This window comes from Heterodontus francisci, chromosome 3, assembly GCF_036365525.1.
Source record: "Heterodontus francisci isolate sHetFra1 chromosome 3, sHetFra1.hap1, whole genome shotgun sequence".
NCBI lineage: Eukaryota > Metazoa > Chordata > Chondrichthyes > Heterodontiformes > Heterodontidae > Heterodontus > Heterodontus francisci.
The window spans coordinates 12,881,896-12,899,621 of NC_090373.1; the positions used below are offsets into that span (position 1 = coordinate 12,881,896).

The 17,726-nt window shown below is 42.7% G+C and overlaps 1 protein-coding gene across 2 annotated transcripts in view; it reads left to right on the plus strand.

Moving 5' to 3' along the window:
- The window catches only part of lmbrd1 (LMBR1 domain containing 1), a 343,563-nt gene that overhangs the window by 139,719 nt on the left and 186,118 nt on the right, over positions 1-17,726 (plus strand). For both annotated transcript variants that reach the window (XM_068020139.1, XM_068020140.1), the window contains exons 6-7: positions 7,743-7,831; positions 12,004-12,077. In XM_068020139.1, coding sequence (XP_067876240.1) covers positions 7,743-7,831; positions 12,004-12,077 — 163 coding nt within the window. The remainder of the gene's footprint in view (positions 1-7,742; positions 7,832-12,003; positions 12,078-17,726) is intronic.

Genomic DNA, 17,726 nt, shown 5'->3' on the forward strand with positions numbered 1-17,726 from the left:
TCACTCGCTGCATGAAAAGTTTATTCCTCATGCCTCCATTACTTCTTTTACCAATTACCCTAAACCTCTGCCCTCTTGTTCTCAATCCTTCCACCAGTGGAAACAGTGGGCTGGATTTTACCTTAGGCGGAAGATAATTCGCCACCGATGTAAAAGTCGGTGACGAACTTGCTTCCGCCTAGCCCGGGGATCCGTCCCACATTTTACGGTTCCTCGGGCTTTACTTGTCCTGAGGCGGGACTTGAGGGAGGAAGTCCCACCTCATTGAGCTGCCAACCAATCAGCGGGCTAGCAACGCCACAGGGAGCGGTGGCCACTGCTGGGACTGCAGCCCAGCCGATCAGATGGGGCCAGGAGACGAGGTAAGTTGGGCATGCCTCACCAGGGACATTGGTCCTCCCCTGGTGAGGCTGGAGTGGTCGTTTGGGCGAAGGGGGGGGGTGGCGTCATGGGTCCCAGGGGTGGGTTGGGAGGCGGGGACGGCCCTCAATCGGGCACCCAGTGCCCGACTGCCATGCCCCCCGGTGCGCTGGGCGGCCTTTCACGCCCCTAGCATGCCCATTTGCCATGGGTAAAATACACGCGGAGGTGGGCGAGGGCCCTTAAGTGGCCACTTAAGGGCTGTGATTGGCCTCAGGCGGGCGGGTGGTCCCCCCGGCCGACTGCCATAAAGTTGACCGGAGGTGGGCGCGCAGCGAGTAGGCCCCAAAAGAACAAAGAAAATTACAGCACAGGAACAGGCCCTTTGGCCCTCCAAGCCTGCGCCGATCCAGATCCTCTATCTAAACATGTCGCCTATTTTCTAAGGGTCTGTATCTCTTTACTTCCTGCCCATTCATGTATCTGTCTAGATACATCTTAAAAGACGCTATCGTGCCCGAGTCTACCACCTCCGCTGGCAACGCGTTCCAGGCACCCACCACCCTCTGCGTAAAGAACTTTCCACGCATATCCCCCCTAAACTTTTCCCCTCTCACTTTGAACTCGTGACCCCTAGTAATTGAATCCCCCACTCTGGGAAAAAGCTTCTTGCTATCCACCCTGTCTATACCTCTCATGATTTTGTACACCTCAATCAGGTCCCCCCTCAACCTCCGTCCTTCTAATGAAAATAATCCTAATCTACTCGACCTCTCTTCATAGCTAGCGCCCTCCATACCAAGCAAGATCCTGGTGAACCTCCTCTGCACCCTCTCCAAAGCATCTACATCCTTTTGGTAATGTGGCGACCAGAACTGCACGCAGTATTCCAAATGTGGCCGAACCAAAGTCTTATATAACTGTAACATGACCTGCCAACCCTTGTACTCAATACCCCGTCCGATGAAGGAAAGCATGCCGTATGCCTTCTTGACCACTCTATTGACCTGCGTTGCCACCTTCAGGGAACAATGGACCTGAACACCCAAATCTCTCTGTACATCAATTTTCCCCAGGACTTTTCCATTTACTGTATAGTTCACTCTTGAATTGGATCTTCCAAAATGCATCACCTCGCATTTGCCCTGATTGAACTCCATCTGCCATTTCTCTGCCCAACTCTCCAATCTATCTATATTCTGCTGTATTCTCTGACAGTCCCCTTCACTATCTGCTACTCCACCAATCTTAGTGTCGTCTGCAAACTTGCTAATCAGACCACCTATACTTTCCTCCAAATCATTTATGTATATCACAAACAACAGTGGTCCCAGCACGGATCCCTGTGGAACACCATTGGTCACACGTCTCCATTTTGAGAAACTCCCTTCCACTGCTACTCTCTATCTCCTGTTGCCCAGCCAGTTCTTTATCCATCTAGCTAGTACACCCTGGACCCCATGCGACTTCACTTTCTCCATCAACCTGCCATGGGGAACCTTATCAAATGCCTTACTCAAGTCCATGTCTACGACATCTACAGCCCTTCCCTCATCAATCAACTTTGTCACTTCCTCATAAAATTCTATTCAGTTGGTAAGACATGACCTTCCCTGCACAAAACCATGTTGCCTATCACTGATAAGCCCATTTTCTTCCAAATGGGAATAGATCCTATCCCTCAGTATCTTCTCCAGCAGCTTCCCTACCACTGACGTCAGGCTCAGCGGTCTATAATTACCTGGATTATCCCTGCTACCCTTCTTAAACAAGGGGACAACATTCGCAATTCTCCAGTCCTCCGGGACCTCACCCGTGTTTAAGGATGCTGCAAAGAAACCTGTTAAGGCCCCAGCTATTTCCTCTCTCGCTTCCCTCAGTAACCTGGGATAGATCCCATCCGGACCTGGGGACTTGTCCACCTTAATGCCTTTTAGAATACCCAACACTTCCTCCCTCCTTATGCCGACTTGACCTAGAGTAATCAAACATCTGTCCCTAACCTCAACATCCGTCATGTCCCTCTCCTCGGTGAATACCGATGCAAAGTACTTGTTTAGAATCTCACCCATTTTCTCTGACTCCACGCATAACTTTCCTCCTTTGTCCTTGAGTGGGCCAATCCTTTCTCTCGTTACCCTCTTGCTGCTTATATATGAATAAAAGGCTTTGGGATTTTCTTTAACCCTGTTTGCTAAAGATATTTCATGACCCCTTTTAGCTCTCTTAATTCCTTGTTTCAGATTGGTCCTACATTCCCAGTATTCTTTCAAAGCTTCGTCTTTCTTCAGCCGCCTGGACCTTATGTATGCTTCCTTTTTCCTCTTAGCTAGTTTCACAATTTCACCTGTCATCCATGGTTCCCTAATCTTGCCATTTCTATCCCTCATTTTCACAGGAACATGTCTCTCCTGCACGCTAATCAACCTCTCTTTAAAAGCCTCCCACATATCAAATGTGGATTTACCTTCAAACAGCTGCTCCCAATCTACATTCCCCAGCTCCTGCCGAATTTTGGTATAGTTGGCCTTCCCCCAATTTAGCACTCTTCCTTTAGGACCACTCTCGTCTTTGTCCATGAGTATTCTAAAACTTACGGAATTGTGATCACTATTCCCAAAGTAGTCCCCTACTGAAACTTCAACCACCTGGCCGGGCTCATTCCCCAACACCAGGTCCAGTATGGCCCCTTCCCAAGTTGGACTATTTACATACTGCTCTAGAAAACCCTCCTGGATGCTCCTTACAAATTCTGCTCCATCTAGACCTCTAACACTAAGTGAATCCCGGTCTCCTGGAGCCTCCCGCTCAACTTTACGCCGCCCCCACGCCACCATCCGACCCACTGGAGCGGCGTAAAATTCAGCCCAGTATCTCTCTATCTACTCTGTCCAGACCCCTCATGATTTTGAATACCTCTATCAAATCTCCTCTCAACCTTCTCCAAGGAAAACAGTCCCAACTATCGAGACATTCAAGAGGAATTTGGATTATTATCTGTAAAGGAATAATGTGCAGGGCTACGGGGAGAAGGCAGGCGAGTGGCACTACGTGAATTGTTCCTTCAGAGAGCCAGTGCAGACACGCCGGACTGAATGGCTGCCTCCTGTACTGTAACAATTCTGAGATTCTGGTATTCTATCATTTATAGAACTATTGATAATATCTATCACTTCATTGAATATAATTAAAACACCTGTTCATTTATAAATAGAAGAATTATTAGAGGGATAATGAATTTTAAAAGGCCACTAAACCACCAGGATAATATTTCACTGATGATTGAAATAAGGTTGATGGTGTTATTTGGTCGGATTAGATTTATCCTGTTTTGTGGATTGGACATACCTGGGCTGTTTTCCAGCTTATTGGGTAGATTCCAATATCTTGCCTATCCTGGAATAGCTTGTCTAGGGAACAACTAGCTCTTGTGCACAGTTCTTAAGTACAGTCAGGATGTTTAGGGGCCCACAGCCTTCACTGTGTTGAACGCACTCAAGCTGCTGCTTAATTTATTATGGAGTGAACTGAATTTGGTAGATGTAGGCATCTGCAAGGTTGGGAACCCGATGAGGAAGCTGAGTAGGTTTGAGAATTTGCCTTTTCTGGCTGAAGATGCTTGCAAAATGCTTCTTTAAATCTCTGCACTTGTGTTTTCGGCTTCACCATGGTTGAAGATGGAGATGTTCATGGAGCTGCCTCCTCTTGTTCATTGGCTGGTTGACCTGCACAGTTCTCAACTGGTGAAGCTACAGCTTGTGGGACTGCTTAGCTCTACTGCTGTTGGTAGTAGCCCTTGAGTAGTTTGATTGAATGCAATTTCACAACTTGCTATGAATCCATGGCATCTGGGTTGCTAATCCAGTATCATAACCGCTAGGCTACAGTACCCATTATATATCCTCATTTACTTAATTTTCTTGTAACTAATTGTTTTATTTTTTCCCAACAGTAACTCCATTGTTGAATCATGCTAAATTAATACTATATTGGCAGTTTGGAGACCTTTATAAAATTAGATGTCCATTAGTGATCTTTCTATTTGGGCGGCACAGTGGCGCAGTGGTTAGCACCGCAGCCTCACAGCTCCAGGGACCCGGGTTCGATTCCGGGTACTACCTGTGTGGAGTTTGCAAGTTCTCCCTGTGTCTGCGTGGGTTTTCTCCGGGTGCTCCGGTTTCCTCCCACAAGCCAAAAGACTTGCAGGTTGATAGGTAAATTGGCCATTATAAATTGTCACTAGTATAGGTAGGTGGTAGGGAAATATAGGGACAGGTGGGGATGTTTGGTAGGAATATGGGATTAGTGTAGGATTAGTATAAATGGGTGGTTGATGTTCGGCACAGACTCGGTGGGCCGAAGGGCCTGTTTCAGTGCTGTATCTCTAATAAATATAAATACAGATTTAGGACTGAAGGAGGCCATTCGACTCTTTAAAAGAGATATCCAATTAGTCCCACTCCCCTGCTCTTTCCTCATAGCCCTTCAAGTACATATCCAACTCTCTTGAAAGTTGCTATTGAATCATCTACTACCCTTTTGGGATGTGCACTCCAGATAATGATAACTTGCTGCCTTTTAATCTGTGACCTCTGGTTACTGACCCTCTTGCCAATCAAAACAGGTTCTCCTTATTTACTCTTTAAAAACACTTCCTGATTTTGAACACCTCTAACAAATCTCCCCTTATGATCCTGTGCTGTATGAGATCAGAACCTAGTCTCTTTTGCCTTTCCATATAACTGAAGTCCCTCATCCTTGGTATCATTCTGGGCAATCTCCTCTGCACTGTCTCCAAGATCTTGGACATTCTTCGTAAACTGTGACGCCCGGAATTGGACACACTACTCCAGCTGAGGCCTAACCAGTGATTTATAAATATTTAGCATCATTTTGCTTCTGTACTGCATGCTTTTATTTATATATCCCAGGATCCAATTAGCTTTTTTATTTAACAGTCTTCCTAACTTGTCCTGCCACCTTCAAAGACTTGTGTATGTACACATCCTTTAGAATTGTACCATTTAGTTTTTATTGCTTCTCCTCATTCTTGCACACAGGCGTTTCAATTATTTTCAGGTGGTTTTACCAACAGGAATTTCTAGGAGAAGGTTGAAAATCAGTTGCCCAATGGTCATGTAACAACATTAATCTAGCAAGTATTGCCAGTGGAGACAGTTGCTAATTGTGAATATTTGGGAAGCCCTCCTTTGTCGAATATGTTTTAAGAGGGAAAGAAATGCTATTAAATCCCTAAAAATCAATAGTGGTTGAAGTGTGCAGATAGTCACATAGGAGACTGTTGGTTGGGCTATTTAGCTTTTTGGAGCTGAAAAGTAACCTAATTCCAGGAAGTGAAATTCTCTGGCAAGAAACCTAATTGAATTTTCTTCTTTCTCATGTCATGTTTTAATTTTTTTTAAATTTGTTAATGGGATGTGGTGTTGCTGGCAATGCCAGCATGCATTGTCCATCTCTAATTGCCATTGAGGTGGTGGTGGTGGTGAACCATTTTCTTGAACCGTTCCAATCCAAATGGTGTAAGTATACCCACATTGCTGTTAGGGAGGGAGTTCAAGGATTTTGACCCAGCAACAGTGAAAGAACAACAATATATTTCCAAGTCAGGATGGTGTGTGACTTGGAGGGGAACTTGCAGGTGGTGGTGTTCTCATGCCCTAGTTCTTCTAGGTGGTAGAGGTAGCGGGTTTGGAAGGTGCAGCCAAAGTAGCTTTGGCGAGTTGCTGGAGTGCATCTTGTTGATGGTACACATTGCTGCCAAGTTGTGCCGCTGGCAGAGGGAGTGAATGTTTAAGGTGGTGGATGGTTTGCCTGTCAAGTGGGCGGCTTTGCCCTGGATGGTGTTGAGTTTGTTGAGAGTTGTTGGAGCCACACTCATTCAGGGAAGTGGGGAATATTCCATCACACTCCTGACTTCTGCCTTGAAGAAGGTTTGGGGGAGTCAGGTAGTGTTACTCGCTGCAGAATTCCCAGCCTCTGACCTGGTGGGGGATTCAGAGATGATAATGTCTTTGAACTGGGCTGCTCCATCATTAAATACATTTAAGGCTGGGATAGGTAGATTTTTGGTCGCACAGGGAATCAAGGGATATGGGGCGCAGGTAGGGAAGTGGAATTGAAGCCCAAGATCAGCCATGATTGTATTGAATGACGGAGCAGATTTGATGGGCCATATGGTCTACTTCTCCCATTTCTTGTATTCTTGAATGTTAAAGGGAGATGGTTAGATTCTCTCTTGTTGGAGGTAGTCGTTACCTGGCATTTGTGTGGTGTGAATGTTGTCCAGGTCTTGCATGTGGACACAGACTGCTTCATTATCTGAGGAGTTGTGAATGGTACTGAACACTGTGTAATCATCAGTGCAGATCCCTACTTCTGACCTTCTGATGGAGGGAAGATCATTGATGAAGCAACTGAAGATGGTTGAGCTGAACAGACTGCTCTGAGGGACTCCTGCATTGATGTCCTGGAGTAAGATGATTAACCTCCAACCACCACAACCATCTTCCTTTGTGTTAGGTATGACTCTAGCCATTGGAGAGTTTTCCCCTGATTCCCATTGACTTCAGTTTCACGAGGGCTCCTTGATGCCACACTCAGTCAAATGTTGCCTTGGTGCATTCACTCTCACCTCACCTCTGGAGCTCAGCTCTTTTGTGCATACTTGGGCCAAGGCTTTAATGAGATCTGGAGCTGAGTAGTCCTGGCAGAAGTTAACATTATGTCCTTAATCTCAAACTTGTGTAATGTAATGCATTATATTTCAAATGAAAAAAAATGTACAAAGGCTTGTCAGTGAATTCCTGTTTGTGTTCAGTGCTTTGAAAGTTCAATGGAATGCATTTAGGCAAATTCAGATAGTTTTTTAATGACTTATAATTGCAAGTTACTCTACAGTCGTATCGGGCTGTTTTTTTTAAAAAAAGGATTATTAGTTTTGATAAAAAATTTATTATTTCTTCCAAGTCAAAACCTTTTTATTTCCTAGAAATAAAATTTGAAGAAATGCCATATAAATTTAAATGCCAAAGAAGCGTTTCTGTGCAATTAGTTCCTGTCATTTCTTAGTTCCAGTACATTATCATTTTCACAAAAGACCATTTAAGTTGTAAGTCATTGAATTCATGAAATTGAAAAGATCTAAAATAAATTTTAATTTCATAATCCATGCCACTTTGAGTCTGTTTTATTTGTTATAGAATTAAAATTTCCCATTCAGCACTGAAAGATACAAGAAATTCAACGCAATGAATGCATGTTGAACTATGAATAAGATATGTGTTCAGCTAAGAATAGTCCTTGTTGTAATGTGTAGATATACTGTGATATCTTTTTAAAAAAACTATGTTTTTATATTGCAGTGCTTTTGTTCCTTTGAATATTCCAGTGAACCAGAACTCCACAGAATGGGAAAAGGTGAAACTTTTATTTGAGGAACTGGGAAGCAGCCGTAAGTAGAAAAATGATTTTGTATTGGTGCATAAAGGGAATTAGCGCAAGTATTTGGGAGGGAACTATAGGGAGGTTATCAATATCATAATTTTAGGATTTTGCTAACTGTAGGAAGCCATTAACTACCTACAGATTGTATTATTAAATAGTAGTTAAAAAAAAAATACAGGCAGATTTCAGTTGATTACGGTACATTTTAACTTCTACCTTATTGTATACAAAAATAATAAATGACACAACACTTCATCAATCACAAATTCTCCTTAAAAATACCTAACTTGGACCAGGATCTGTAATAATCTTGTGTGTGGGTTTGAGCGTACTCCCATGTAGTTCTCATTAGTGAACTGAAGATCTGTTGATTGGTGTGGAATATTTATACCTTTTGTACCTTTTCAAGTTGAAACTGGGGTAAAGGGAATGAAAGAGTTATCTGTTGCCTTTGAAGCTGTCAATCATCTAAACCGATTTCCAGCTCCCATGGAATTTCACCCCCTGTTGTGCCAGCAAACTCAATTGATTAGCCAGTATTTTTCTCATGATTACATTTGACTGATTCTAACACCTGAGCCAGAGAGATATTTTTCTTCATTTGCTAGCAATTACTGTGATCAATTTCAGAACAAAGTGAGCAGTTAATCAATATCTCAATTATAGTGTTAACATGCAAAGTACCTTGTCTCATTGTACCCAGTTTACTTCTCCAGCTAAATACACTAATCTTATGAAATATGCATCTCCAAATTATTTTGAGAACCTGTTCTAATCCCAGAAATACTGTCTAGTCAAACATTTTTAGCAACACTTTATTTCACAAGCATATGTACATGACTTATTTATAACCCTTCATCAGCTTTGCAAACATCTCTCTGTTTCTGTTAATATGACGAAGATTTACCAATAATTATCCCTGAATGTTAAAGCTGCACCATAGGAAAGAACCTACACCAAAGAAAGTTCTCATGCAGTTGAAGATGGGGAGGGGTTAAAAAAAAGCTCAAATCGAAGGGTGAGGTACATGGAAAACAATTGTACTGAGTGCCTTCTCAGTGTCAAAATCACCAACACAGGAATTTCAGGCACTCTACTCAAAGATATCATATCTAAATTGAGTCTAGCTGTCAGCTGTGGCTCAGTGGTAACACACTCAACTCCGAAGGCTGTAGCCTGAAATCTCACTCTAAAGACTTAAGTACATAATCTAGGCTGACACTCCAATGCTGCACCGTCGAAGGTGCCATTTTTAAACCGAAGCCATGCATGTCCTCTTGGATATAAAAGACCCTACAGCATTATTCAAATAAGAGCAGGAGTTATCTTGGCACCCTGGCCATCAATCTCTCAAGCAACATCGCTAAATCAGATTAATTAGTCAATTATCTCACTGCTGTTCGTGGGATTTGTTCTGCACAGATTGGCTAGTGTTTGCCCCTGTTACAACAGTAATTACACTTGAAAAGTACTTCATTGATTTTGAAGTCGTTTGGGACATCCAGAGTCACTTTTAAAATCTGAGTTCTTTTACTGTGTAATGCATTACATGAGCAGCAGTTGCAGAATTGAGTGATACACAAAGTATGGTCAAAGAGGTTTTCGGCAGGCTTTTAAAGGCTGAGTGTGAGCAAGATGGTTGAAACCTGTACCATCAATGTTAGGGCAGGAGAGAAGAGGAGGTACAGGTGGTCAGATTCTGTGAACAAAAGGCACAGTTTGGAATATAAGGCTTGGGGGATTGCAGCTGTAATATGGGCTGAAGACATGAAGGGACTTTTTGAATTTGATGCATTGGGGAAAAGAAACCATTGGAGGTCATGAGGACATGGGTGATGGGCAATCAAGGTAGTAAAGAACTCTATACAAGCAGTGACATTTGAATGAGTTGGTATTATAATCCAGGAATCCGATGGTAAAGGATAGAACTAGAGACAATCTTTACACACTTTTATAAGCAATAATTTATAGAGTTACACATTATAGACATGTACTTCCTAAGCAAACAACTACAGTTTCAGTCTGTCTATAGGGGCACAAATGAATCTCCAGCTAATGTTCACTACCTGCATATAATTAAACACACACTTAACAGTCTGATCTTGTGTACCTTGAAGCTCAGGAGAAGTAAGTCTGGTAATAAGTTAAGGCTTTCTCTGGCAGTCAGGGTGAGATAATAATGGAGATAATAATCGAGATGCAACGATGGAGTTAAGCAGAGGAGATATTGGGTTTGAAGCTTAACATTGAACTGTACATGGAGGAGCGAGCAGCTAGGAATAGAGATATAGATGGAGTTTGAGCCAGGTGCAGAGGTTTTGGTGGGAATTGATTAAGGTGAATTTATTACTGACAATATTTATACAGAGGCTGTTCGGGCAAGCAGTCTGAGCACAGAAGTGGCAGATGTGGATTTGAGACTGGCTGTGTATTGTCAATATATGCCGATGGAGTGCAGACATAAATATTGAAGTAGATGAAAGTGAATAACCCAATAAATGATTTAGAAAAATAAGTGTGGCTGCTGGAATCAATTGCATGACCTTAGTAGATTTTAGTCAGAGGTAAAATGGGAAAACCTCAGAAATATAAAAGGAAGAAGTGCAAATGTAGCATTCCAGAAATAATCCATGACTACCTCTAAACACAACCTTAAGTACAGGGGCGTATGGTGTGCCATATTTATTGTTTAAGGGTCAATGAAAATTGATTAGTAAGCTTGGAATGGGTGAGTGCTCAACCTCTGGCAGGAGGCATATTGTTGATTGGGTGAGAAACGGTCTCGGCATCTGTGTATCAGGGAGGATCCACGTCTCAAATAAAAAATGAAGAAAAGTAGAAAATAACCAATTGGAAAGGAGAAAAACTTTTTAGTGAGGAATAAGACATGTTATTATCAAGATTTACTTTACTTTCATTATAACTGGATTTATTGCTTGCCTTTAATTCAAGCTTCCTGTGTCCCACTTTCTATTTTGGGAGTGGGACCAGATTCCTCACAATTTGTTGAAAACTACCTACAAATGATTTACTGTTGCAATCAGGGGCAGTCACATTAGTGTCCTGGGAAGTGCGATCACACTGCAATGCCTTTTGGATGTAGCAAATATTAATTCTGCATTCTTCTGTTATCATTACTATTTTTTGTAATGGGATGTGTTTAAAGCTACTGTTTTTAATGTAACCTGTTCACTAATAATCCTGATGAAAATGTTCTAACTTTAATGTGTTTTCAAGCTTTTTAAAAAAATATTTAACAAGAAAGGCTGGATCTAGCCTCATCTCAGATCTGGCAGCATCTTTGTAGAGGGAAACAGCAGGCTGAATTTTACCTTAGGGCGGACGGGAATTCACCATCAATGTGAAAGTCGATGGCAAGCCTGCTTCCGCCTAGCCTGGGGATCCGTCCAGTATTTTACGGATCCCCCGGCTTTAATTGTCCCGAGGCGGGATTTCCACCCACTTGAGGAAGGAGGTTCTGCCTCCGTAAGCTGCCGGCCAATCAGCGGGCCGGCAGCTCTTAGTCCCAACAGCACCACTGGGAGCGGTGGTCACTGCTGGGACTGCAGCCCAGCTGATGCCATGGAGCCCAGAGAGTGAGTGAGTTGGGCATGCCTCACCAGGGGGATCGATCCTTCCCTGGTGAGGCTGGAGTGGTAGTTTTCCATGCACCCCCCCCCCCCCATTTTTTCCCCAGCAAGCCCGATTGCCATGGGTAAAATACCCATGGAGGTGGGCGCGGGCCGTTAAGTGGCCACTTAAGGGCCTTGATTAGCCTCGGACAGGCGGACCGTTCCCCCCCCCAACGCCTGACCACCGTAAAGTCGACTGGGAGTGGGGCGGCTAGGCCTCCCGGAGCCTCCTGCTTAATTTTACGCCACCCCCACGCCACCAACTGACCCGCTGGGGCGGCGTAAAATTCAACCCAATGTTGATCTCTCAGGGCGATGAGCTTTTGGCAGAATTTTAAATTTTTTGAAAAATGTTTTTGATTAGACTTTCTACATTATACATATTGAAATATTGTACATTTAGCCTGTTTACTTTATGCCGATTTTACCAACTGCATGGGTGCTTTTAACCTACAGTGAGTTTCCTTTTAAAACTGTACAGTGGATACTAAAACAAAAAGCTGCTGTTCCCAGTTAATATATTTGCTACCATGTGTTTTGTTTATAGATGGCTTGGCTGCCTTATCTTTCTCCATAAGCACCTTGACCTTGATTGGGATGCTAGCAGTAATAACCTACACAGTAAGTGCAAATAACTATTACTTGCTGCCTCATTAACATTGAATTGTATGTGGGTCAGGTGAAATGTTGGAAACTACAGGTTTTCTTTGCTTAAATAATTAATGGATCACTTAATATCAAATGTATACCTCCACTAAATGTGCTGGTGAAGCTAAGATGCACTATGTATTCAATAGCAGCAGCAAAGTAGTGATTACTTTGCTCGTACATACATTAGATAAGATAGGTATGAGCATTTTTGGATTCAGTTACCTGTAACGTGTAAAGGTTGGTAGTGGAGTTGAGCGTCTTATGTGAGTCCCTGTATTTGTTCGAGAAGAAAGACGAGCTTGCTTTTTATTGCTCAGTGGATACTGCAAGAAATGCAACTCTTGAGGATATTGTGCGTGACATATTTAGTAAAGCAATCAGTGAAGTTTGCTTAAGTTTGGTTCAGCCTTAAGGAAATATATGCTGTTTAATACTTCATGCATTTACTACAATATCAAATGCACTTAGCTCATTTAGAAGCAGTGCACAATGATAAAGGTCTAACTTCATTTGATGTAGGTGCTAGGTTTCTGATTGTCTCCTATTATTTCCACATTTTTGGGGCTCCTTATTTCAATCAGCATGCATTTGCAAAAATGGAAGAGGCTTTGAGTTGCACTTTGTTGCAACTACCCCAATATCAACTGGGATACAAACCGTGTGAAGGGCACAGAGGGGACGAAATTCTTGAACTATGTTCAAGAGAACTTTTTTAGCCAGCCTGAAACAAGCCCAACGAGAGGGGCACAATTCCAGATTTAGTCTTCAGTAATGAAGCTGGGCAAGTGGTGGAAGTAACAGTGGGTGACCATTTTGGAGATAATGACCATAATACAGTAAGTTTTAGCATAATCATGGAAAAGGACAAAGGTAAAACAGGAGAAAAAGTTCTAAATTGAGGGAAGGCAAATTTTAAGAAACTGAGAGGTGACCTGGCGAAAGTGGACTGGATACAGGTACGTGAAGGAAAATCAGTGGCAAACCAGTGGGAGGCATTCAAAAGTAAGATACTATAGGCACAATGTAGGCATGTCCCCACAAAGACAAAGAGTGGTACTGCTGAATCTAAAGCCCCCTGGTTATTTGGAAACTTACCGGGTAAGTTAAAGCAGAAAAAGAAAGCTTATGACGATCACAAAAATCTTCATACTTTAGAAAGCCTAGAGGAGTATAGAAAGTGCAGGGGTGAAATAAAAAAGGAAATTAGAAAGCAAAGAGAGGACATGAAAAATTATTGGCAGGTAAAATCAAGGAAAACCCGAAGATGTTTTATCAGTACATTAAGAGCAAGAGGATAACTCAGGACCTAGGGCCTATCAGAGATGTACAAGGGAACTTATGCATGGATGCAGAAGATGTGGGCAGAGTTCTTAATGAGTTTTTTTTGTCTCTGTCTTCACAAAGAAGAGGGTTGATGTAGACATTGTAGTTAAAGAGGAGGAATGTGAAATATTGGATATGATAAGCATAATGAGAGAGGGCTGTGTTCTCGCACCTACGCTGTTTGGGATCTTCTCCCTGCTGCTCTCACATGCTTTCAAGTCTTAAGGAATTTTCCTCCACACAAGATCAGATGGCAGGTTGTTCAACCTTGCCCATCTAAGAGCGAAGACCAAAGTATGGAAAGTCCTCATCAGGGAACTCCTCTTTGCTGACGATGCTACATTAACATCCCACACTGAAGAGTGTCTGCAGAGACTCATCGACAGGATTGCGGCTGCCTGCAATGAATTTGGCCTAACCATCAGCCTCAAGAAAACCAATATCATGGGACAGGACGTCAGAAATACTCCATCCATCAATATTGGCGACCACTCTCTGGAAGTGGTTCAAGAGTTCACCTACCTAGGCTCAACTATCACCAGTAACCTGTCTCTCGATGCAGAAAACAACAAGCGCATGGGAAAGGCTTCCACTGCTATGTCCAGACTGACCAAGAGAGTGTGGAAAAATGGCGCACTGACACGGAACGCAAAAGTCCGAGTGTTTCAAGCTTGTGTCCTCAGTACCTTGCTCTATGGCAGCGAGGCCTGGACAACATATGTCAGTCAAGAGCGACGTCTCAATTCATTCTATTGTCGCTGCCTCCGGGGAATCCGTGGCATCAGGTCAGGTAGCAGGACTGTATCTCCAACACAGAAGTCCTCGAGGCGGCCAACATCCCCAGCATGTACACCCTATTGAGCCAGCGGCGCTTGAGATGGATTGGCCATGTGAGCCACATGGAAGATGGCAGGATCCCCAAAGACACATTGTACAGCGAGCTCGTCACTGGTATCAGACCCACCGGCCGTCCATGTCTCCGCTTTAAAGACGTCTGCAAACGCGACATGAGGTCCTATGACATTGATCACAAGTCGTGGGAGTCTGTTGCCAGTGATCGCCAGAGCTGGCGGACAGCCATAAAGGCAGGGCTAAAGTGTGGCGAGTCAAAGAGACTTAGCAGTTGCCAGGAAAAAAGACAGAAGTGCAAGAGGAGAGCCAACTGTGTAACAGCCCCGACAACCAATTTTATCTGCAGCACCTGTGGAAGAGTCTTTCACTCTAGAATTGGCCTTTATAGCCACTCCAGGCACTGCTTCACAAACCACTGACCACCTCCAGGCACTTACCCATTGTCTCTCGAGACAAGGAAGCCAAAGAAGAAGAAGGAGAGAGGAAGTACTAGAGGGTCTGACATCCTTGAAAGTGGATAAACCGCCAAGGCCGGATAGATTGCATCCCAGGTTGTTAAAGGAAGCCAGGGAGGAAATAGCGGATGCGCTGAGGATCATCTTCAAATCCTCACTAGATACAGGAGAGTAACCAGACGATTGGAGGTCTGTGAACCATTATTGTACCATTATTTAAAAAGGGTGTGAGGGATAGGCCAAATAATTATAGGCCAGTCAGTCTGACCTCGGTGGGGGGTAAATTGTTTGAATCTATTATGAGGAACAGGATAAACTGCTACTTAGAAAGGCACGGATTAATCAGAGATAGTCAGGATGGATTTGTTAAGGGAAGATTCTGTCTTACGAACTTATTTGAGTTTTTTGAGGCAGTAACAAGAAGGATTGATGAGGGTAGTGCAGTGGATGTGGTTTACATGGACTTTCGTAGTGCATTTGACAGCTTCCCACATGGCAGACTGGTTAGTAAAATGAAAGCCCATGGGATACAGGGGAAGGTGGCAGGTTGGATCCAGAATTGGCTCAAGGACAGGAAAGAAAGGGTAGTAGTCAACTGATATTTTTGTGAATGGAAAGCTGTTTCCAGTGTGGTTCCACAGGGCTCGGTGTTGGGTCCCTTGCTGTTTGTGGTATATATTAATGATTTGGACTTAAATGTGGGATGCATGATTGGGAAATTTGCTAATGACACAAAAATTGGCCGTGTAGTTGATAGTGAAGACGATAGCTGTAGATTCCAGAAAGAAATCAATGGTTTGGTTGAATGGGCAGCAAAGTGGCAAATGAAATTCAATCCAGATAAGTGTGAGGTAATGCATTTGGGGAGGGCAAATAAAGCGAGGGAATGCACAATAAATGGGAGGATATTGGGAGGGGTAGAAGAAGTGAGAGACCTTGGAGTGCATGTCCACAGGTCCCTGAAGGTGGCAGGACAGGTAGATAGAGTGGTTAAGAAGGCATATGGAATGCTTTCCTCTATTGGCTGAGGTATAGAACTCAAAAGCAGGGATGTGATGCTGGAACTGTATAAAAAGCTGGTTAGGTCACAGCTGGAGTATTGCGTACAGTTCTGGTTGCCACATTACAGGAAGGATATAACTGCTCTGGAGAGAGTACAGAGGAGATTTACAAGAATGTTGCCAGGGCTTGAAAGTTGTAGCTGTGAGGAAAGATTGGATAGGCTAGGGTTGTTTTTCTTCTAACAGAGGAGGCTGAGGGGTGACTTAATTGAGGTGTACAAAATTATGAGGGGCCTAGATCGAGTAGACAGGAAGGACCTGTTTCCCGCTGCAGGGAGGCCAATTACCAGCTGGCACAGATTTAAGGTGATTGGCAGAAGGATTAGAGGGGACATGAGGAATAACTTTTTCACCCAGCGGGTGTTGGGTGTCTGGAATTCACTGCCAGGAATGGTGGTGGAGGCAGAAATCCTTAATTCTTTTAAAAGGTATCTGGACATGCATCTGAAGTGCTCGAACCGGCAAGGCTATGGACCAGGTGCTGGAAGGTGGGATTAGATTGGGCGGCTAGTTTTTTTTCCGGCTGGCACGGACATGATGGGCTGAATTGCCTCCTTCTGTGCCGTATTTTTCTATGGTTCTGTGGTTTCTTTTAATTTTTGTTGTGCAGCACATAGCTTGGCACATCAAATTGCTGTGACAGTTTATATCCAAGCACGCTTCTTTCTTCCAAATGCGGTACTATCCATATAGAATGTTGCAAACAGCAAGGAGAACTCCAAAAGTCTATTTTTTAACTTTTTTTTTTCTATACCCACTAGTGTATAGCTCATCCACTGTGAAATGCAAGTCTTTTCCTATCTATATAGACTACCTTTCCTTTTCTGTGCACTGGCTGAACATCAGAATACAAATTTCTAAGAAAAGAATAAAATGTGTGTGAACCTAGTTCTTCTTTCAAACTGCTGTAATATACTTAATGTAGACAAAAACATTATATTATCCATTCAAAGCATTTTTATTTTTGCAATAATGAACCACCAGCGTTTACATTTAATTTTCCCTAAGCCATATCTAACTTTGGGGTTCCACAATTAAGACACATTATTCTTAGTTTTTAATTAAAATGTAATCTGTAATGTCTGATGTGTAATTTCTAAAATCAGAAGCTTGCATATTAGTACTATATGCTGTATATTCCAATTGAAGTAGAATGTAGATGTAGTCTTTAAAGTTCTGGCTAGTGCATCAACATCGTGTCCAATACTTGTTTCTGGATTTACTACTTGAATGTTCATTAAAATATTATTCTTCAATATTCGTTCAGGATCCATATATGAGGAATACTATACTCGATGCAGTAAAAATGCAAAAATGAGGCAGTGTAGCTTCAGATGACTCCGTTATACTAGGGAAGAAAGTTTTTAAGCAAGTACGTCATTTAAAAAAAAAAAGTCCATGTTTAATTCTCATTTTTACGAGCTTATGTTTAAGTCCAGCAGACCTGTGTTTGCTCCCCTCCTTCCTGCGCTGAGTAGGGTTCCTAAAAAATATCAGACCTCATTATTAACCAATGTTGCAGGTTTATTGTAATTTTTTTGAGAAAAGAACTATTACAGAAAGTTATGTTTTGCTTCTGATTTAGGGTATTTGATGGCAAAACTAGAACTTGTATATCTCTGAAAAATTTGTGAATTGAAGAAATGTTAATTGTCCCCCATTTTCCACAAAGCCAACCTGGGTTTTACTAGGAATAAGTTGATATTATAGTTGCCAATTGGGATGTTGGACTGTTTTATTTTGGAAAAGAAAATGAAAATTGATTTATAGCCAAAAGCAAAGGATTGTATAAATCAAAAAATGTTTTTTTCTCCCAAACTATGGAAGTTGTCACTATGGCTCAGCTGGTAAAGCTTTCACCTAAGAATCAAAGCTGTACTGACGGCTTGAGCACATAATCTAGGTAGATGCCTCAGTGTAGTCCCGAG